Source organism: Aegilops tauschii, chromosome 2 (assembly GCF_002575655.3).
Source record: "Aegilops tauschii subsp. strangulata cultivar AL8/78 chromosome 2, Aet v6.0, whole genome shotgun sequence".
NCBI classification, from domain to species: Eukaryota; Viridiplantae; Streptophyta; class Magnoliopsida; order Poales; family Poaceae; genus Aegilops; species Aegilops tauschii.
This window is the reverse complement of record NC_053036.3, coordinates 338,248,637-338,271,427: the sequence shown is the minus strand read 5'-3', so window position 1 is coordinate 338,271,427 and position 22,791 is coordinate 338,248,637. Positions and strand designations below refer to the sequence as shown.

Sequence of the window (22,791 nt, the reverse complement as noted above, 5' to 3'; positions counted from 1 at the left end):
TATGTAGCGCTGCATGACAGGGGCCCGTCAACCATATTGCGGTTGGGCGCCCCCGATCAGGGCGCGGATCAGGGGCCCGGTGGGCCGTTCGGCCCACACGGAAAGAGATCAACATAACATTCTCCCCCTTGATCTCAACTTTTACTTTTAACCTTATACTTTCTAGTTTATTTGTTTCATCACATATTGGTACATAGAGCATGTTTCATCGTCACGGCTTAATTGCCGTTAGAATCATACAGCTACAACATACGTTATGTTCAGAAACAAATTCTGTTCCTTTTGGGCCTATCCAGGAATCATAAGGCTTTCCCTTAAACCCATGCCGGCTAAGTGTTCCTTGAACACATTGGGTGGTAAGCCTTTCGTTAGCGGATCCGCAAGTATATCTTTTGTCCTTATATGCTCGAGACTTATAGTTTGATCCTGGATTTTATCTTTCACAACATAATACCTTATCTCTATTGTTTTGGCAGCATTACTCGACTCGTTGTTGTGAGCGTAAAATACCGCGGGCTGGTTGTCGCAGTACATCTTTAGTGGTTTGTGAATACAATCTACCACTTTCAAGTCGGGTACAAATTTCTTTAGCCATATCGCCTGCCCCGTGGCTTCGAAACATGCTATGAATTCTGCATACATCGTGGATGATGCAACTATCGACTGTTTGGAGCTTTTCCACGAAATAGCTCCCCCAGCGAGGGTGAATATATATCCTGACGTGGATTTTCTATCATCTCTGTCCCCCGCAAAATCTGCGTCTGAATACCCTTTTATCTCTAGGGAATCACTTCTCCTGTATATTAGCATGTAGCCTTCGTGCCTTGCGCATAACGCAATGCTTTCTTTACCATCTTCCAGTGCTCTAGGCCTGGATTCTCTTGATATCTACCGAGTACCCCGGTGATAAAAGCTAAGTCAGGGCGAGTGCACACTTGTGCATACTGTAAGCTGCCAACTGCCGAAGCATATGGTACTGCTTTCATTTGATCGATCTCATACTGGTTCTTGGGACATTGAAATTTCCCAAAACTATCGCCCTTGACTATTGGAGCAGGTGTGGCTTTACTCGCATGCATATTATACTTTTTAAGAACCTTTTCTAAATATGCTTGCTGAGATAGTCCTAAGACTCCATTGTTCCTATCTCGGTGAATTTCTATGCCCAAAACATATGATGCTTCACCAAGATCTGTTATGTCAAAATTTGAGGATAAGTATTTCTTTGTTTCTAGTAGTAGACTAACATCACTACTAGCAAGCAGGATATCATCCACATACAAGATTAGGAAAATATATTTCCCATTTTTAAACATTGCATAAATGCAATTATCCTCAATATTTTTTTTAAATCCAAAACTTTTAATCGTTTGATTAAACTTTAGATACCACTGCCGAGAGGCTTGTCTTAATCCATAAATGGATTTCTTCAGGCGGCATCCCATATTTTCCTTGCCTTCCATGATAAAACCCTTGGGTTGTTTCATGTAGACCTTTTCTTTTAAATCACCATTCAGAAATGTCGTCTTAACATCCATTTGATGTAACTCTAAATCAAAATGGGCAACTAATGCCATTATGATTCTGAAGGAATCCTTACATGAGACTGGAGAAAATGTCTCATTGTAATCTATCCCTTCTCTTTGTGTAAATCCTTTTGCCACGAGTCGTGCTTTATACTTTTCTATATTCCCTTTAGAGTCATACTTAATTTTGTAGACCTATTTACAGCCTACTGTTTTGGCTCCTTTGGGAATTTCCTCTAAGTCCCAAACATCTTTGGAACTCATCGATTTCATCTCGTCTTCCATTGCCTTCATCCACTTCGATGAATGAGGGCTTCTCATGGCTTCTTCATATGAGGTGGGATCTTTTTCCATATGAACCATTTCTGTGTTATAAACTTTAAAGTCAGTAGAAATAGCTGACTTTCTTGGTCTTGTAGACCTTCTAAGGGCATCAGTTTCTGGCACATTTTGTGCCTCAACTTCTGGCACTTCTTCTAAATTTTGCTGTTGCACCTCCCTTTCATGCTCAACAACGGGTTCAGTCGGCTCCTGACGGACAGGTTCCGGGTCTTTCCCCATAGCTGTCATGGGTGGAGTTGCAACTGGTAGTGAGAAAAATGGCTCCTGAATCATCGGATTAGGTGCATGCACCCTCTTCTCCTCAAGATCAATTTTCCGAGCTACCAAGCTCCCCCTCATCATTTCGTCCTCTAAGAAGACTGCATGTCTCGTTTCTACAAACTTTGTATATCTGTCAGGGCAGTAGAAACGAAAACCTTTTGATCTGTCTGGATAGCCAATGAAGTGGCAACTTACTGTTTTGGGATCTAACTTTGCAATGTTTGGATTAAACATTTTGGCCTCAGCAGGGCACCCCCACACCCTGAAGTGTTGTAGGGAGGGCATCCTTCCTGTCCATAGCTCGTACGGTGTTTTGGGCACCGACTTGCTTGGTACTCTATTGAGAATGTGAATGGCGGTTTTAAGCGCCTCCATCCATAATCCCAATGGCAAGTTGGAATAACTCATCATGCTGCGCACCATATCCATAAGGGTACGGTTGCGCCTTTCAGCTGCTCCATTTTGCTGAGGCTCGCCCGGCATTGAATACTGGGCTACTATGCCAGTCTCCTGCAAGAACTTCGCAAAAGGTCCAGGGACTTGGCCATATGGAGTGTGTCGACCATAGTACTCCCCCCCACGGTCGGACCTTACTATCTTTATTGTTTTATCATGCTGATTTTCAACTTCAGCTTTGAATATTTTAAATTTATCCAACGCTTCCGATCTTTCTTTGATTGGATAAATATAACCATAGCGAGAGTAATCATCTGTGAATGTTATGAACGAGTCATATCCATCCACACTTTTCACCGGAAATGGTCCACAAATATCAGTGTGAATGATTTCTAGTGTGCCTGTGCTATGGATTGCACCTTTTTTGATTTGTTTTACATACTTTCCTTTAATGCAATCTATGCATTGTTCTAAGTCTGAAAATTCTAACGGAGGAAGAATTTCACTTTTCACTAATCTTTCTATTCTCCCCTTCAAAATATGGCCCAAGCGACAGTGCCATAATTTCGATGAGTCAAATGTTCTTTTCCTTTTCTTTTGTTCTTTATTCGACGCAGAAACATGTTCTTTCACATTGCAAACGGAATAAACTTTTTCACGAAGTGATAACAAATAAAGCTCATCATGTAGTAAAGCATCACCCACATAAGCATTATTTAACCAAATGGCACACTTGCCATGTCCAAAATAACACTCATAATTATCTTTGTCCAAGCAAGAAACACTTATTAAGTTTCTATTACATGATGGAACAAATAAAACATCTCTAAGTAGAAGATTGAATCCATCAGCTAACTCCAAGGAGATATCACCGACAGCTTCAACTTCTGCTTCAACTCCGTTCGCCACTTCAATGCGTCTTTCGCTTCTTAGCGTAGTCCGCGTCGAATGGAATCCCTCTTTTTGCCATGATCGACTTTAGCCAAACAGGACAGTCTTTCTTGTAATGCCCGGTCTTCTTACAGTGGAGACAAGTGTCTTTGTCCACTGAGAAAGGCTGTTGCTGACGCTGATGCTGATAGGAAACTTTTCCTTGTGGCTTTGAAGGAGAACTTTTGTTGTTTTGATTGTAATTCTTTCTTTTGTGACCATGCACATAGTTGAGTGTACCATCATGTGAGGCTTTTAGTCTCTCCTCCTCTTGAACACACATTGCTATTGTCTTTTCTACGTCCCATGTTCCAGGTGACATGTTATAGTTCACAACAAAAGCTTCAAACTCCTTCGGCAATGAAGCCATGACAAGGTGGACCAGGAGCGCTGGTTTGATCTCCAGATCCGCATCCATGGGTTTGAGCTTTGCTGCCATATTGCTCATCCTGAGGATGTGCTCTCTTATGCCATGACTGCCACCTGTGTATTTTTCTGTCACCAGTTGCTCTAACACCTGGGTGGCATATATCTTTGAAGAGCCAGTGAACTGGCTCTTTATCTTTGAGAGCAACTCCCCTGCGGAAGTGCACTCTCCAATGGAGCCAACAATGGCGCTCTCAATGGTGTTCTTTATAAAAGCCATGCATTTTTTATTTGCATTGACCCACTTTTGATTATCTATGAGGTAGGACTGCTCCAAAGGAGCATAGTCCCCTTTCCTTTTAGCCCATGCAGCATCATCGTCAGTAGCCTCTCTTACTGGCTCTGTGGGTCTGACCGGCTGTGGTTTCTCCACAACCCAGTCAAGATCAGCACAAACAAACGCCAGTTCAACTTTCTTCCTCCACTCAGTGTGGTTGTCACCTCTGAGTGTCGGAACTTCTTTTAGGCAACTCATCAAATGAAAGCCTCCTGAAATTACAATTTAAGTGACATTAATATAACAATCATATGTATTAATATAACGTTGGTCAAATTAAACATATAATTGTCTATGCAATTAAATCTATATTACCGTTGGGCAAAAATTAGAAATAAATGCACCTTTAAATAAAACATGATCATGTTATTAACAACGTTGGTCATAAAAATAACATAATCATATTCATTTTAATAATCACTTTAACATGCTCTTAAAAAACTTAATACTATGGAAACTTTTATTTTCTTTGTAAAAGAGCATTAATTATTTACGTAGCGGAAAATCATGAATAAAAATTCACGAACTTTTTAATTTTTACAGAAACTTTTCTATGACCGAATAAAAAATCAAGAACTTTTTTGGTTCTACAGGAACTTTTACTTTGTAAAATACATAAACTTTTCTTTTTTTTGGAATTTTTTCTATTCTTTGTAAAAAAAATAGCTGCAGCAGAAACCAGCGCGCGCGGCCCGTAGCGGAAAAAGCCGGCCCACGGCTTGGCCTGCGCGCTGGCCGCGACTGTGGCCTGGGCCCAGCGCCTATGCGCGCGCCGCTGCCGCCGGCCTCGTCCACTTTCGGCCCAGAAGCCCAGCGGCGCGCTAGGGTTTGCATCTCAGCCGTCAATTCCTATCGAACGGCCACGCGCGCCGATCGGCGGAACAAAATGGGCAGCCCCCGTCGGGGGGGGAGGAAACCTAGCTCGTTCCCCATCGCTCGCACCGCTCGCCTCGTTCTCTCCGCCGCGGCGGCTCTGCCTGTCGGTCCGGTCACGCCGGTCGCCGGCGACGAAAGCCATCGCGCCACCGCGCCACCGCGTCGCGCGGGTGTGCTCTTCCTTCCCCTTTCTCTGTTTCTCCCCATCTCCTTCAACAGAGAGCGTGAGAGAGAGCAGAGAGTCGCAGCCGGCCTTCCCGATGCGGCGGGTCGAGCCACGCCGGCCACCGGCGACGGCGTCGAGCCGCGCTGTGCGAGCCTTCCCTTTCCCCCTTTCTCTTTCTCTTTTTCACCCATCCACCACCTCCTTGTCATAGAGAGAGAGAGAGAGAGGTGAGCTGCGGTGCGAGATACGGCGGCGCCCTCCCTGTCCCCTTTGCCGGCGTGCGCGAGCACCTCGATGGTGAACGCGTCGCCGTCAAACGGCTCAGTGGTGGTGCCTGTACTTTGCCCCTGTGGGGGGTTGGTTCTTCGTCTCTGTCGCCTCGGCTTGCCGATGCGCGACGGGATCGAGAGGAACAGGCGCGGCCTTACGGCGGCGCTCTTTTCTTCTTTGCCCTTCTAGGGTTCTTTGAGGAAGAGGATCTCTTTTCTTTTTCTTTTTCTGTTGTTGTTTCTTTGTACCAAAATCAACTAGCCCGATCTGGCTGATACCATTGATAGGTCTTTAGATCGGAGTAGGCTAGTAGATCCGGTGAACCTACCTTGTGCAGCAGTAGATGAACTCGAGCTGGAGGCCATCGTGGTGCTGGTGCGCACGGCGATGGCGGAGAGTGGGCAAGGTGGAGGTGGCGGCGATGTGTAGGCAGTAGCGGCGGCGGAGCTTCCCGTCACTGTCAGCGCTAGACCTAGATCGGGTCGGGGTTTTCGGTGGGGAGACTGGCAACGCGGTTAACCTCGTACTGCGTGCCGCCGGCCGCCACCTCTTTATGTAGCGCCGCGTGACAGGGGCCCGTCAACCATATTGCGGTTGGGCGCCCCTGATCAGAGCGCGGATCAGGGGCCAGGTGGGCCATTGGGCCCACACGGAAAGAACATGGGGAGACTCGCTAGGTTATCAGAAATAAGGGCCGATTTACTCCCCTTGGACATAAACCGTCCGCGCCAGGGCTCAGCCCGCGTCGCCACCCGTTCTACCAATGGATCGAAGGCACTCATTAGAATATTTGAGTCGGCCATCAGCGTTCTCAAATAGGTAATGGGAATTGATGCCAGTCTACAATTCAAGTTATCCGCATTCCGTTGTTGCTCGTCAGCCGGGAAGCCTATAATGACGACCTTATTCTTATCAAAGTTGATCTTAAGTCCCGACATGGCCTCAAAGCAGAGGAGCTGGAACTTAAGATTCACTATGTCAAGGGCCGATCCTTCCACCATAATCATGGTGTCGTCCGCATATTGGAGGTGGGTGACCCCACCCCCCAGGATCAGGTGGCCAACAACCCCTTATATGTGGCCTGACGTCCTAGCTTTATCCAAGATGACTGCCAGAGCGTCGACAACAAGGACAAAGAGGAGAGGGGATATCGGGTCACCTTGCTTCACTCCCGCAGATGACGTGAAGAAAGGCCCGACCTCACCATTGATATTGATAGCAGTCCTACCAGATCGGACCAACTGCATGATCCAAGAGCACCATCTGTCATCAAAGCCCTGACGTTGAAGTACCAACCTCAAGAAGGACCAATCCAGACGATCATAGGCCTTCTGGAAGTCCATCTTGAGGAAGATACCCTTATGACCATGCGTCTTGACCTCATGAACAATCTCATGAAGGGCTAGGATCCCATCATGGATTCGCCGCCCTTTTAGAAAAGTCATCTGTAGCGGGTGATCAAAGCGCTCTGCAACAGGGGCTAGACGGGTCGCGCACACTTTGGAGAAAATGCACTCAAGCACATTAATAACTGTGATAGGACGAAAGTGGCGGATATCTGTAGCCCCAACTATTTTGGGGATAAGGGTGATGACCCCATAATTAACCCGGGACATGTCAAAAGTTCCAATGCAGAACTCATGGAACATTGGCATGATTACTGGTTTAACGTCCCAGAACTTCTGGAAGAAGACCACCGGCAAGCCATCCGGTCCCGGGGCCGACCCCGCCTTCATAGAGGCGATGCCCCTGCCCACCTCTTCCGGGGAGAATGGGATGGTAAGCTTCGCATTCTCGCTATCAGAGACTCTATCCGCCATCGGCCAGAAGTCCTCCGCCAGGGATACCCCACCCCGGGGTTCCGCCGTGAATAGCTCATTAAAGGAGTAAATATGGGATCTAATCTCGTCCGGGTGTTCCAGGAGGGTGTCCCCATCCCAGAGGCACGGGATGGAGCACTTCCTACAGCACCCAGTGGCGAGCGCCTGGAAGTAAGCAGTATTGGCATCACCCTCAAGCATCCACTTCTGGACCCCGTGTCGTTGCCAGAATAGCTCTTCACCCATGAATATCTCCATCAACAAGGATTCAAGGGCGTACCGCCAGAGCCAGTCGTCAGCCGAGAGGCCGGTCGAATCGGCCACCTCATCCAGGGCCTTAATCTGGTCCAACAGTTCCCCTTTGCGAACCCTAAGATCCGCACCAAGGTTGGATCCCCACCCACGCATGAACTGGCGAGAGACGCTGCAGTGTTGCCATATGCCCGTGGCGCAAAAAGACCTTGGTGGGGAAGCCGCGACTTCAGTCCACCGGTCCCGCACCATTTCAATGAACCCTGGCTGCAATAACCAAGATGGTTCAAAATGGAAGTGTCGCATTCGTGGTGGCTCCCCTTCCCAGAGGAGAATAGCAAGGGAGCATGGTCAGACCCAATCCGCATGACCGCCCGAAGCGAGCAGAGCCGGAACATGACCTCCCACTGTATAGACACCAGGACCCTATCTAACACGCTCCGGATGGGATCCGCCTGCTTGTTTGTCCATGTGAATCTAGCCCCTACGTGGGCTATCTTCCGTAAGGCCATATTCGCAATGAAGTCGTTGAACATGGACATGCGTCGCCGGTCCACATTAGGGGTGCTCTTGTCAGCCTCAGTCCGAATCAAGTTAAAGTCGCCGGCCACCACTACCGGTGTAGTGCAGCGAGCGACCTTATCCTGAAGCTCAGCCAAGAAGTCTACTGACCACCCGTGGTCAGCCGGGCCATAAACGATGATTACCTCCCAGCGGAGGTTCAATCGTCGGTCAGTGATGGACATGCTCAGGAAGAATTACCCTCGCTCCATATCCTCAACCGAGAACAAGTCCTCCCGAACCCCCAACAGGAGGCCCCCTGAGAGCCCCGTCGTCGGCAACCATTGCACGGCAAAATGGGTGCGGCGAGAGTCCCTGGAGCTCCTGGATGGTAAAGTCCTGCCTAATCGTCTATTGCAGACTAACTATATCTATCTCCTCCTGCCTAAGGTAATCAATCAGTTGCCGCCTCCGACCGAGGTGTCCAAAGCCCCGTATGTTCCAACATAGGAGCTTCATAAAGGAATCGTCGGTGTCCTACTAGGCCCCTCGGGTGGGGCTGAATTAGCCCACCTGCCAGTTGCGGGACGAGGTAACAGCTTATCCAAGTGACCGCGACGCCCGTTCCTAGCGGGGCCGCCGCCAGCCGGAGCCTCCCTAGGAGGGAGGCCAACACTAGCACTGCGCACCATAGTCGGTTGCTCGGTTGGGTTCAGTCGTGTTGGCGGTCTTCCCCTCAAGGCCCTTGCAGCTCAAGGGCTTCCGAGGTTACCAGACCCACAGACGTGCGGGTTGGACCCGCCACTACTCCGGGCTCTCTATGCCCAGAGATAGTAGTGGCAGCTGAGCTCCCCGCAGCCCCAAGCTCTGCTTGAGCCTGGGCCTTTGCAAGGGCCCCATCCAATCTCTCCTTGGTGCAAATGGCCGAGATTTTCTCAAGTCGAGGACCTTTATCGCCCCTAAAGACAATGTCTCAGTCAGAAGCAACGTCTCCGAGATGTGCAGGCGGAACCGGACCAAGAATCGCAAACCGAGATCCAGAGCCAGAATTAATAGGGGTGGTGGCTATCATACCTGGGGTGAGATCGCGTGCCGCTGCCCTCATGGCAGCCATCTCTGAGACCGTCAGGACGCGACCGTCCGGGAGAGTCCGAGAGAGGGACAGGCGCACGCTCTATCTAGACGCCATGGACGGGGAGGGTGCCGAACGAGTCCTGGAGCCGGGCACGGGAGAGTCAGTGCCGGTCGTGCCCAACCCCAAGCGAGACGGCGGCGCCGTAGCAGGGACCAGTGCCGGGGATGCCACAACTGGCGAGGGTGGGGTCCCAGGCGAGCGAGAGTAGCGCACCACCCCGGGTGAGCACGGGGAGGACGACGGGCACACATCCATCCCCATACTTGCAGTATCGTCCTCCTGATCCAGTGCCTTCGAAGGTGTTGTTGAAGTGGGCCTCACCACCGCAGGTGGTGGCGATGCCAGTCCGCCTCTAGTGAGGGCCAGGGTGGCAGCCCTGGGGGCCCCGACCCCGCCTCGGCAACGCGAGCGGGGCTCTGCTGGTCGGAGTCCTTCACCAGAGGGACGTCATCATCCTCGGACAAGGACTCATCAGAACCCTCCTCACCCCCGTCGTGCCGGTCATCGGTGGGAGCCGGTGGCAGGGGAGGCGGGATCACTCTCGACGGGCTCTCGAGCTCCTCCAGATCGACCTCATAGGTGAGACGCCCACCCTTCTTACCAAAGTAGAAGATCAAGGATAAGCCTTCCACATCGGCCAGCATCGGGCACAGAACCTCGATACGGGCCGGATCATCTCCCTCCAGGGAGGCGAGATCAACAGATAAGAGCTTGCCCACCGGCTCCGAGACAGCCTTGAGAATGTGCTCAAGCTTGCCCCCTCTAGGGGCGAGCCTGCTTCCCTTTGGGAGCCCGTATACCAGCACCCATACCGCGGTCAACGGTGGGACCGAATCTGGTTCCGCGGTGGCCTCCTTGACGGAGATGAGGAACTTCTTGAGTGGGCATTTGATGTTGTCATGGGTGCAAACACGGAGAAGCTCAGCAGAAGGGAATGACAAAGAGAAGACCAGAGGTGCAGTCTCAGTGACGACCCAGGAGAAGTCTCTGTCACAGTAATCGCCGATGTAGGCCGTCAGCTCGTCGCGAATGAGGTCCGCAGTAACCACGACCGACTGCGGCAGAGTCTGACCAGGAACGAGCGAGACCGTCACCAAGTGCGGCCTGACAGGCTCCTCATCCAGATCCGCGTCGACGTAGTAGAAACCACAGCCCTCATACCCATACCCCAAGTATGCAAGAGTCGTGGGGCATCGGGGAGGCGCCGGGCACTCGGAGCAGAAGTGCCATGTGTATCTACAGTTGATACACATCATCTCCTCCCAAGACCTGGACCGTCCGCTCCTAGCCGGGGGCGGCACCGAAGCCTCCTGCTTTGGTCCAGGAAGGGCGGGGCGAACATCCGGAACCGTCCCATCACCATAGGGAGGTCCTTGCTGGGTGCACTTCTTCTTTTTGTTCTTGTACTTCTTCTTCCGGGGCAGGAGTTCGGACGGGCCCAGAGCATCTTCGAAGCGCCGAGGCGACGAGTACCGCGGCACATCGTCCGCGGGTCGTCTCCAATCCTGGAGTCCGCACCACAGCGGCGCCTTGCATACTTAGTACCTTGGGTCGGTCTGGCCTCGCCGAGCTGCTCACGCGGGGCCTCCCGATGGGACCGCACCACCGGCTCCGGTGAGCGCCGCCGGTCACGGGAGCCACCACGGGGCTCCTGGAAGGAAGACCGGTTGCCTCTTGAGGACGAGCCCTCCTGGAAGCACAGCACCCCACTAGGTCGGGCCTCCAGTTCACGCTGGAGGGAGGCTTCCCAAACTTCATCATCGGCCCACCGGCGAGCGGCTTCTTTGCGTCGGAGGTCGCCCGGTGACCCAGCCAGAGGAAGGCAGGGGTCGTGTGCAGGGTCACGAGGTGGCGGCGGCCGGCGCAGGGTTGTGCCCACGTAAGTGTCCGGCGCCCGCCGCACCCGCGGGGAACGGCCGTTTCGGCCGTGTCTGTCCGCCGCCTTGCTCCCTGTCCATAAGGAACTCAAGGTAGGAGCGAGGGATGGGGGCGCTAGAGGGAGTCGGAAAGATAGGGAGGAGCACGCGAGCAGGCGGCACAGAAGACGGCGGCAGATTGGGCGCGTACAGGGGATCGAGGGATGGAGGCGACGTCTGGGGAGGAAGAACACGAGCCGAACTGCCAAGTCGCTCCACCTCATCCCTGGTGGCGGGCCATCCCATCCGCAGATCGGTTAACCCCCGTTGGATCCAGATCCATCGGTCTGGATCATCTGGGGCGAGCCTCCACGACCGAACGGCTAGGTCAACCGCCGCCTGGGCTGAATGGGCCGCCAACGCCGCCCACCGGGACCTAGGCCGCACCCCAAAATCCAGGCGTCCACGGGCCATCCCGCGGGCCAGCGTCGGACAACGAAGCAGAGCCGCCCGCGCGGGGCCAGACTAGGCGCTCGTCCCTCCCGTAGGGTTTGCAGCCGCCGACCATGGCGGCGGCGGGCCCCGGGATCCCCGGCGCATCCCACCGACACGGAGCCCCTCCCGACTGCATCCCAGGCCAAGCGGCCACCGTGCGACGCCGGTGAACGACGCCGCCACCGGTCCGGCGAGCGAGCCCAAAATTGCCTGTAGCCTAGTTGCGCGAGGCTTAGATGGGGCCACCAGAGGAGCCACGCCCAAGGCCGCTGAGCCCCGTTGCCGAGACGGATGCGCCACCGCCAAAAATTCCCCAAGTATCGGCGGCGGCAAGGAGACAAGGAGCTCCACCTGGCCGCCCTCCTCGTCGGCGTTGGCCATGTCTGCCCAAGACACGGCGGAGCGGGAAATGCGCAAGGTCAGAGACGGCTGCGGTCCAGCAGCGCCGCGCCCGGACGGGACGGCCGCACCAGCAGAAACCATCACACCGGCGGCGAGCGCAGAGCCTAGGTGGCACAGAGCCGGCGAATTCAAAATCGCCCCAGCTCCCCTACCATTTTCACGTTTTCGGCCAAACTAGTTTGCTTCCGCCAAATGCTAATAGCTATAGTATCTGCCAAATGCTAGCTAGCATCCGCCAATTCATCACGTGGATGTATGGACTCCTGCAAAGCCCCCAGGTTTGATTCCAATGTGCGGGAAAATGGACGTCCGGACGCGTCGACGAACTGATGGAGTATCGCGTTGAATACAAACTATGTCCGAATAGGTCAGTCCGGGCAAATGCGGACGGTTGAGGGTCCGCTTCGAAGATGCATTTAGTCGCCGGCCAATTGATTTTCCGTTGGTTGGCTTCACTATCATGTTTTTGGTTTTGGGAGTGTAAATTGGAAAGAGAGGATTGCAAGCATCGATAGTACTTTGATCATGTGCATGATGCACATATATAGGTACAGGGTGGACCGGCCTCCACTTGTCTCCCAAGATGTACAAATATACAGAAGGGAGAGAGGAGATACAACAATATAAATACAAGACCCTAGTTCTATACATGTACAATGGACAACATATGTTCAACCGCAGTCAAAGCATCACCGGAGACGCAGAGACTGGACCGAAACTCCTCAAAGACTGTGGTCGGTAGTCCCTTTGTCATAACATCGGCGAACTACTGAGCGGTAGGTACGTGTAGAACACGAACCCTCCCAGGCGCCACCTGTTCGCGAATGAAGTGTATATCAAGCTCAATATGCACTACTGCAGGATGCTGCTAACGCGACACTACGATCAGAGACCCTTCGAGAAACTGTATGCGATGCAATAATCGCAAACAGTGGTGTATGAAAACCGTCAGAAATGTATAAAATGTTTGCGATGACGGATGCATCAAACACGGTTCAGATTTTAGTTGCGTGTGCGATGAATGGCATACGGTTCAGGTTTTAGTTGCATGTGCGATGAAGGGCATACGGTTCAGTTCAATTAACTGTTTGCGATGAGGAGGAACAAAAGAATCGGGCAGCCAGATGAAGGCGTGTGCGATACACAGCATACGGTTCACTCCGATGAACTGTTTATGATTAGGCAACACAAAATAAACGGGCAGCCAGATGAAGGTGTGTGCGATATATAGCATACGGTTCACTTGGATGAACTTTTTGTGATTAGGCAACACAAAAGAAACGGTCAGCCAGATCAAGGTGTGTGCGATATACGCATGCGGTTCACTCGGCCCTTGTCGTCAGTGTGTGACCTCTGTGGCAACTGTTCGCTCCCCAGGCGCCTCTTCGTGTACCGTGGCAACCGTCCACCGCCTCTTCGCCTTTCCCTCTCGATTTGGAACTGCTGTCGCACGCTCTTCCTCCCTCCATTTGCCTTCACCCTTCCTTTTGCCATTGTTCGATCATCTTCTCCATGGAGGGAACAGGCCGGAAACGACCCCGTTATTCTTGCCCCGATCTGAAAGATGACGTGGTGGAGGAACTCATTGATCGGTGCGACGTCATCACCTCGGCTAGCATGGCAGGTTCGTTCAAGACCATTCTCGACTCAACTAATAACATCATTACAAGGAACCCAAGGGTCCAGGAGCGGTTTGATCTCCCCTATCTTCTTCGCCGTGACCCTACTGACTGGCGCGGGGATGAGGGAAGCCTCGCCTTGTGCAAGTTGATGCCGCTTGATAATGATACGTATGATGTTAAGATGCCATCGCTTGAGGGCAAGGCTTGGGTAGGCGCAAATGGAGATTGGGTTGTTTATATTGGGTACAACTGTGAGTGGGAACTTATGAATGTGTACACTCGTCACCGGGTTCCACGTCCAAAAATCTCAGACGACTGCACAGAAGTTGAGTACACCGGTATTCTACGTGAGTTCAAATACGATCATGGTGACTGTCGTCTACGGAAGATAGCAATTTTTTGAGTTCCCAACCGCTCTTAGGATTACACGAACTATGAAGTTGTTGCTATCTTCGACAAGCTTGTTGCCTTCCTTACTTCCATGCCTCGATGGATATTGCTCAAAAATCAATTTATGTACACGGATGAGTACTGTGATGCAATTCAATACGAGGGTCTTGTGTTTGCTGCCACCACTTGTGGCACTATTTTTGCATGGAATCATCATGCTTTCGGTACGTTTGTCTTCCACCGTAATTATAATTGTTTCATCCACATGCATGCGGGTTAGCTAGTTTCTCTTTACTAATTAATTAACCTTCTTGTGTTTCCAAGGTCCTGTGAACATTCCACCACCTATACTTGAAAAAATTTATAACCAAGGGGGAGATGACGATGCTGATGATCACGAGCATGAGGACGAGCAGGACCCATATACTCGGTGGCGCCTGGCAACTTATTCCGATGGATCACCTCTTGTTGTCTGTATACAGGGCACTGTTGATGTTACTAAGGAAGCATGTGTTGTCTCGCATGGTCGCACTCTCCGGACCTATTCCAACATCCGTTGCAGGGTATTCGGGATGGATACTAGTGTACTAGCGCCAACACCTTCTCCCTGGTTCGGTATTGAAAGTCTTGGAGGAAACTTGCTCTTCCTTGGACAAAACTATCCAATGATGGTGGAAGGCGATCCAGCTGCTGTTGACACAACATTACTACCATTTATGAGAAGCAACTGTATCTATACCTCGGACATTGCTATGCTTGCCTACCGTCCCAATATGGGTCCTGACATAGGCCGCTTCAGCCTGGATGACCAGTCCCGCATTGGTCTTGAGATTGACAGTAGCTGGCCCTTCCGAGAGAATCACTTCTGGTTCAAAGCAAGCGTTTCCAACGCCGACGAGTGGTTGAGCTGAAGTTCATTTCATCGCTTTGTTATTTATTCTGTGAGAAAAACTTTACTAGAATGTTTTGTTGGAAATGATCTATAATCCAACGTGTATCCTTGTTGTCATTGTGGGCTGATGACTTGTTGTATGTAATCAATGGTACATTTGCATATGCGTCCATCAACTCATGCCTGCTAGTAGTGTCCGTATGAACAGTGCTAGTGATTTTAGTTGCAAAAATTAGATAGTGCTAGTGATTTTTAGCTGCATATTTTGACAAATCGCAGTGTTACAAGGTTGACAAATGGCAATGTTACTAGATAAACAAATGTCAATCTTTCCAGTTTGACAAATGGCAACATACCCAAAATGATAGATATGCAAATCTTACCCAATTGTTTGTACGTGGTTGCACACGGGTCATGCAAAACAACCGTTTGCGTTGAAGGGATGCAGAAATCCTGCTCGGCACATTTTCCCTTGGCTTCTTGGGGAAGCTGTCGGTTTGAATCCGGGTGTTCTAACTAAAATGTTTGCGATGAGTGTTTTATATTTAAAAACCATTGATGTTTTTTTCAAAAGAAAATCGTTTGATAAGTCTGTACATTAAGAGAGAAAATCGCAAGTTCGTTCAAACCATATCTTTCATTCAATCACACTGCGAATTTATATTCATATGATCGAGAATTCGAGATACAGTGTTAAACCCCCAAAAAACTATTTCAGGCGGAGGCGGCGTGCCGCGCCGTCGTTGTCGTTGTCGTCCTCCGGGACGCCGTTGTTGAAGTCTTCAAGGCAGCACAAAATGTTCTTCACTTGTAAATCGAACATCATGTCGTCGCGTGATCGACGGGCGGGGCACGGGAGGACGGCAACTGGCGCCGCTGAGAGGTAGCGGTCGACGGCAGCGTCCCATGCCACTAAGGGGGGCGCGCGCACGGGCACGGGCGTGGCGGGTGCAGCCAAACGCACGGGGGTCGGCGCCACGGTGGGTGGAGGGGCGCGCACGGGCACGGGCGCTGGCATGTACACGAGCTCGCGCAGGTCCGCGTTGACCTCGCTGACGCCCGCGGCTTCCAGCTCTGCGATAGTGCTCGGCGACCAGCCTGTCAATGCTACGGGGATGTTCGCTGGCGCGGGCGCGGGGATAGGAGCTGGGACGGGAGCGGGGGCAGCAACCGCCGCGGCTAGCTCGTTCTGGGCCATGTCCATGAGGCCCCATTCCTCCTTATTTTCTATCTCCTCCGGCTCGGAGTCGACTTCACCAAACTTGAAGACTAGTGGCAGATGATCGTTCCGCGCCATGGCATTGGTGGAGGTCTGCGGGAGTGAGGGGAATGGGAGGCGAACAATAAGGCCGCCCGTATTAAACAGCGGCTCGGGCGCCATTAATGGAGAGGAAGGCGGGCAGCCATGGAAGTCAAAGGGCTCGCTTCCCAGTGAGCCTGCATAGCATACAGCTCGCACGCTTCCCGGTGAGCCTGCGTTGGAGGACAGCTTGCACGCCTCTCGGTCAGCCTGCGCACCGGACTGCGCTCGCACGCCTCCCGTTCAGTCAAGGTCAAGCAGCTATCCGCACGGCACATCCTACAACCATTAAAACCAAGACACGTGGCATCACGTGAATGGTTAATAAAACGCACACGGTTTGAATTCTACAAACGTTTGAGATATTAAAGTCGCAGCTATTTTTTCAAAATGCCTTTGTTGGCTGTCATTATTCGAGTGCGCCTTCTCTCAAAATGGACACGAAAAAAGCCACAACATGTCAGGTGCCATTCCATGATAGCATGCCAAGTTTCATGAATTTCAGACGAGTTTTGGATTCACTAGAATTTAAAAACCAGGCATCTCAATGTTTTGCCGGCAATCAACGGTGCCCTGGTGTTTGAATTTCGTTCCCATTTCTCGCATGGGACCTAAGCATGCACCCAAGGACACATATTTGATTTTTCAACCAATTTATACGCACTGGAGCATGTGCATGTAGTTCAAATTTGAATTATGCATATAAATGCAGTGAAAACTCAGTTAATGCATAAAAATGTCCAAACGAACCCCGAAAAATCCCAAAAATTGACACAGCACTCCTGTTGTTCTGTCTTGACACGAGAAATTTTTTGAAAGCAATAAGATGCAATGTATATCGTTTCGTCCCCAAAGGTGGGACGTTCCCTACCGAAACCATCATGCTGCTTGTGAGAAGCTCTGGTTTGTGAGAAGCATATACCCGAACCTGCCCCGAATGGGACAATTTTTTTACCATGGCATGTTGATGCCGCTCCATGATAGCATGCCAAGTTTCATGAATTTCAGACGAGTTTTGGATTTACTAGAATTTAAAAACCAGGCATCTCAACATTTTGCCGGCAATCAACAGTGGTCTGGTGTTTGAATTTCATTCTCATCTCTTGCATGGGACCTAGAAATTCACCCAAGGACACAGATTAGATTTTTCAACCAACTTTAGTGCATTGGAGCATGTGCTTGTAGTTCAAATTTGAATTATGCACATAAAATGCATAGAAAATCCAGTTAATGTAAAAATGTCCAAACGAACCCCGAAAAATCACAAAAATTGACACAACACTCCTGTTGTTCTATGTTGACACTAGAAATTTTTTGAAAGCAATAAGAGGCAATGGATATCGTTTTGTCCCCAAAGGTGGGACGTTCCCTATCGAAACCATCATGCTTGTTGTGAGAAGCTCTGGTTTGTGAGAAGCTTATACCCTAACTTGCCCCAAATGGGACCAATTTTTTACCACGGCATGTTGATGCCGCTCCTTGATAGCATGCCAAGTTTCATGAATTTCAAACGAGTTTTGGATTTACTAGAATTTAAAAACCAGGCACCTCAACGTTTTGCCGGCAATCAACAGTGCCCTGGTGTTTGAATTTCATTCCCATCTCTTGCATGGGACCTAGAAATTCACCCAAGGACACACATGTGATTTTTCAACCAACTTTGGTGCATTGGAGCATGTGCTTGTACTTCAAATTTGAATTATGCACATCAAATGCCTAGAAAACCCAGTTAATGTATTAAAAAAGGCCAAACGAACCCCGAAAAAGTCCAAGATTAAACACAACACTCCTGTTGTTCTATATTGACACTAGAAATTTTTTGAAAGCAATAAGAGGCAACGGATACCATCCCATCCCCAAAGGTGGTATGTTCCCTATCGAAACCATCATGCTTGTTGTGAGAAGCTTTGGTTTGAGAGAAGCTTATACCCAAACCTGTCCCAAATGGGACAAATTTTTTACCAGGGCATGTTGATGCTGCTCCATGATAGCATGCCTAGTTTCATGAATTTCAGACGAGTTTTGGATTTACCAGAATTTAAAAATCAGGTATCTCAACGTTTTGCCGGCAATCAACAGTGCCCTGGTGTTTGAAATTCATTCCCGTCTCTTGCATGGGACCTAAGCATGCACCCAAGGACACACATGTGATTTTTCAACCAATTTATATGCACTGGAGCATGTGCATGTAGTTCAAATTTGAATTATGCACATAAAATGCCTAGAAAACTCAGTTAATGCATAAAAATGTCCAAACGAACCCTGAAAAATCCCAAAAATTGACACAACACACCTGTTGTTCTATGTTGACACGAGAATTTTTTTGAAAGCAATAAGAGGCAATGGATATCGTTTCATCCCCAAAGGTGGGACGTAACGTTCCCTACCGAAACCATCAGGCTTGTTGTGAGAAGCTCTGGTTTGTGAGAAGCATATGCCCAAACCTGCCCCAAATGGGACAAATTTTTTGCCACAACATGTTTATGCCGCTCCATGGTAGCATGCAAAGTTTCATGAATTTCAGACGAGTTTTGGATTTACTAGAATTTAAAAACCAGGCATCTCAATGTTTTGCCGGTAACCAACGGTGCCCTGGTGTTTGAAATTCATTCTCATTTCTTGCATGGGACCTAAGCATGCACCCAAGGACACATATTTGATTTTTCAACCAATTTATATGCACTAGAGCATGTGCATGTAGTTCAAATTTGAATTATGCACATAAATGCATTGAAAACTCAGTTAATGCATAAAAATGTTCAAATGAACCCCGAAAAATCCAAAAATTGACACAACGCTCATGTTGTTCTATTTTGACACGAGAAAAAATTAGAAAGCAATAAGAGGCAATGGATATCGTTTCGTCCCCAAAGGTGGGGCGTTTCCTATCGAAACCATCATGCTTGTTGTGAGAAGCTCTGGTTTGTGAGAAGCTTATACACGAACCTGCCCGAAATGGGACAAATTTTTTACCACGGCATGTTAATGCCGCTCCATGATAGCATGCCAAGTTTCATAAATTTCAGACGAGTTTTGGATTTACTAGAATTTAAAAACCAGGCATCTCAACGTTTTGCCGGCAATCAACAGTGCCCTGGTGTTTGAATTTCATTCCTATCTCTTGCATGGGACCTAGAAATTCACCCAAGGACACACATGTGATTTTTTAACCAACTTTAGTGCATTGGAGCATGTGCTTGTAGTTCAAATTTGAATTATGCACATAAAATACCTAGAAAACCCAGTTAATGTATAAAAAAGGCCAAACGAACCCCGAAAAATTCCAAGATTAAATACAACACTCCTGTTGTTCTATGTTGACACTAGAATTTTTTTGAAAGTAATAAGAGGCAACGGATATCGTCCCGTCCCCAAAGGTGGTATGTTCCATATCGAAACCATCATGCTTGTTGTGAGAAGCTTTGGTTTGTGAGAAGCTTATACCCAAACCTGCCCCAAATGGGACAAAATTTTCACCATGAAATGTTGATGCGGCTCCATGATAGCATGCCAAGTTTCATGAATTTCAGACGAGTTTTGGATTTACTAGAATTTAAAAACCAGGTATCTCAGCGTTTTGCCGGCAATTAATAGTGCCCTGGTGAAATTCATTCCCATCTCTTGCATGGGACCTAGAAATTCACCCAAGGAGACACATGTGATTTTTCAACCAACTTTGGTGCATTGGAGCATGTGCTTGTAGTTCAAATTTGAATTATGCACATAAAATGCCTAGAAAACCCAGTTAATGTATAAAAAAGGCCAAACGAACCCCAAAAAATTCATTCCCATTTCTTGCATGGGGCCTAAGCATGCACTGAAGGACACAGATTTGATTTTCAACCAATTTGTATGCACCGGAGCATGTGCATGTAGTTTAATTTTGAATTGTGCACGTGAAATGGCTAGAAAACCAGTTTAACATATAAAATGTCCAAACGAACCCTGAATAATTCCAATTCTTTTACGACACACATATAGTTGCATGTTCACTGCAGATAAAAGGTCTAGCAATTCAAACAGCGTCCATTGCCGCTGTGACCCCAGTTTGTAATTCAACTCAAGTAGATCCCACACAATTTATTATCACCAACCGTGTGAGATGTAGTACAAAATATCTTGGAGCACCGTCGGTGTATAGTACGCCTATGGCTTACACGAGAAGGTGCGTCGGCTACAGTCCACAGCCGGCGTGTCAAGCACACTAGCTCACTCCCCAAAAACTCCCGCCTCTGCATCCCTCGCAATCTCGAAAATATCTACCGCCTGGAAGGATTTAATGTTTGATAGCATACGATTAGTATGTGCAGACCGTGAGCGATGTCTGTTACTCCCGCTCTGCTTCAGTCCCTTGATTCAAATTTTCAGTAGCCCCGGTATTTTACTCCCGCCTCTGCATCCCTCGTAATCTCAAAAATATCTACTCGCCCTTGATCCAAATTTTCAGTAGCCCCGCCTTGTTACTCCCGCCTAGTAAAATTTTTAGTTGCCGCAGTATTTCCTCAAACACAACCTTGCCCCCCTCCACACACCCCCAAAACCTCCGCTCACACAGACACACACAACCCTCGAAACCATTGGTAGGTCGCCGCCATCGCCGGCGCCTCCATCCTCAACCTCTGCCTGTGTGCCGGGGAGCTCGAGGAGCCAATGGCCAAAACGAGGTTTATAACGGCCTTTTTGCCCGACGCCGGCGAGGTGGCCGCCGAGGTGTCCCCGTCGTCCTCCTCGGGCCCGATCCGCCGTTGCTGGTCCCCCGATCCGCCCGCCGCCGCGCCCCTATGCCGGTTCGAGGACTTCCCCCTCCTCCCCCGGACCCGGCAGCCGACGAAGTCCTACCTCGGGGTCCGGCAGCGGCGGTGGGTACATGGGTCGCCGAGATTACAGATCGAGAGACCCACACCCGCTGGTGGCTCGGTAGCTTCCACACGGCCGAGCTCGCGGCCATGGAGTACGACTGCTGGCAGATCCGCTACCACGGCACAGCGGCTAGGCTCAATTTCCCCTTCGGCACATGTCCGGTCCACCTCGTTCTGCCGGAGCCAGGGGTGGTGAGCTCGGCTATGGCGCGGGAGGACCGCGAGGCATGGGAGCGCCTCGAGGCCGAGGCCGCCGCCGAGGCCTGCATGCAAGAGCTCCGCCGGCAGCACCCGGAGCTCGTGGAGGCGGAGCGGGCGATCTTTGCCGGCGCGGAGGGCGGCGAGGTTATCGCGCTCTCCTCTGATGACGAGGTCGAAGGCGGCGAGGACGGCGGCGCGGAGGGTGGCGAGGTTATCGCGCTCTCCTCTGATGACGAGGTCGAAGGCGGCGGCAACGGCGGCGCAGAGGGCGTCGAGGTGGGCCCTGAGGACGAGGAGATCGACGTCGATGAGTGGAGGAGTGCCTTCCCCAACGGCCCCGACGACGGTACTGGCCCGGACCCGGCTCGCGGCACACCATACATGACGAGGAAGGATTGGCTCGACCTCTACTTTGACCGGAAGTAGTTTAGCTTAGTTTAAATTTATGTTTTATGTTCGGTTATGCAAAACTATCTATGTTCATGTTTGAATGCATGCTACTTTCGGTTGAACCTGCTTTGAACTTGATTAAATTGAAGTTTACAACCTTAAGTTTAGGGGATCGACTAGAAAAGGCCAAAAATTGCTGGAGTATATATATATCCACTAAGGGTTTTAGTCCTTTAACTTTTTAAGGATCCCTAGAGATGTCCTGATGACTTGTTTATTTCAGTTCTTCACAATGTGATGCTCTATATGTGCAACTATTTGTCGTGCAGTTCAATTTCATCAATAACAGTTTCAACAATACCACTATGAATTACGATATTTGGTTGCTGTTAAGGATATTGCAGTTAACATGCCTTTTCGTTTTTCAATTGTTGTTTAGCAACATGCATTGTATTGAATGACTAAATATGCAATCCCAGGCTACATAGCAACAAGGAAGAGTGTTACCTTAATGTTCTGATGATGTCTAGATATACATGTAATAAAATCTTATATAATGGGATGGATGGAGTGTTGTACTACATCATTTTTTAATTGTTGTTTAGCTTCTAATATTAACTTGGTGCTTTTAGGTACATATATCATTGCCAAAGATCCACACTTCAACCCTTTCTGCGTATGGGGCAATGAGATATTCATGAACCAACATCAAGTGAGGAAACTGATAAAGATTGTTATTAAAATAGGTCAAAAGATGTCAATCGAACTATTTATTTACACTTTATGCAAGACAACAATGAACTGCAGGATGGTAAGTGAGAACCCTGTAGCCTTGTTTTTCCTGCCCGTAATGAGTTGTGTTAGATGACAATATCTGAATCTTTTTTCTTTTGCAGTGGATCCTGAAGCAGTTTACTCAAGATTACCTCTCAAACTACATGATTGGCGGCCGGCCATCACAAGGGGTTGGACTAGAGTCCTGCATGCCTTCTACATCCAGGAGAGCACAATAGGGCCAATCCGCTTCACCTTGTTCAGCAACTGGAATGTCTGTCGCCTCTTTCTTTACCATCTGTAATAGTACAAGTATAGAACCCTGGTACATCATTCTTTATTTGGTGCTTATGTAATTCTTAAACATATGTACCTGTGAATCGAATAATGCATTGGTTGTTTGAACCTGATGGATATGAATAAAGCTATAGC

At 49.5% G+C, this 22,791-nt stretch overlaps 1 protein-coding gene across 2 annotated transcripts; it reads right to left on the bottom strand.

The window, feature by feature from the left end:
• Nucleotides 1-3,240: 3,240 nt before the first annotated feature.
• LOC141041671 (uncharacterized) lies at nt 3,241-12,086 on the bottom strand. 2 transcript variants are annotated; one of them, XM_073508555.1, is made up of 2 exons: nt 9,118-11,253; nt 3,241-4,370 (listed from the first exon to the last, which is right to left on the bottom strand). In XM_073508555.1, the coding sequence occupies exons 1-2, from the start codon at nt 9,155-9,157 to the stop codon at nt 3,436-3,438; spliced, it is 975 nt and encodes a 324-aa protein (XP_073364656.1). In that variant the 5' UTR covers nt 9,158-11,253; the 3' UTR covers nt 3,241-3,435. The 2 variants fall into 2 exon arrangements, with proteins under 2 accessions (XP_073364656.1, XP_073364657.1); XM_073508556.1 differs by having other exon boundaries at nt 3,686-4,370; nt 9,118-12,086.
• Between the last annotated feature and the right edge of the window lie 10,705 nt (nt 12,087-22,791).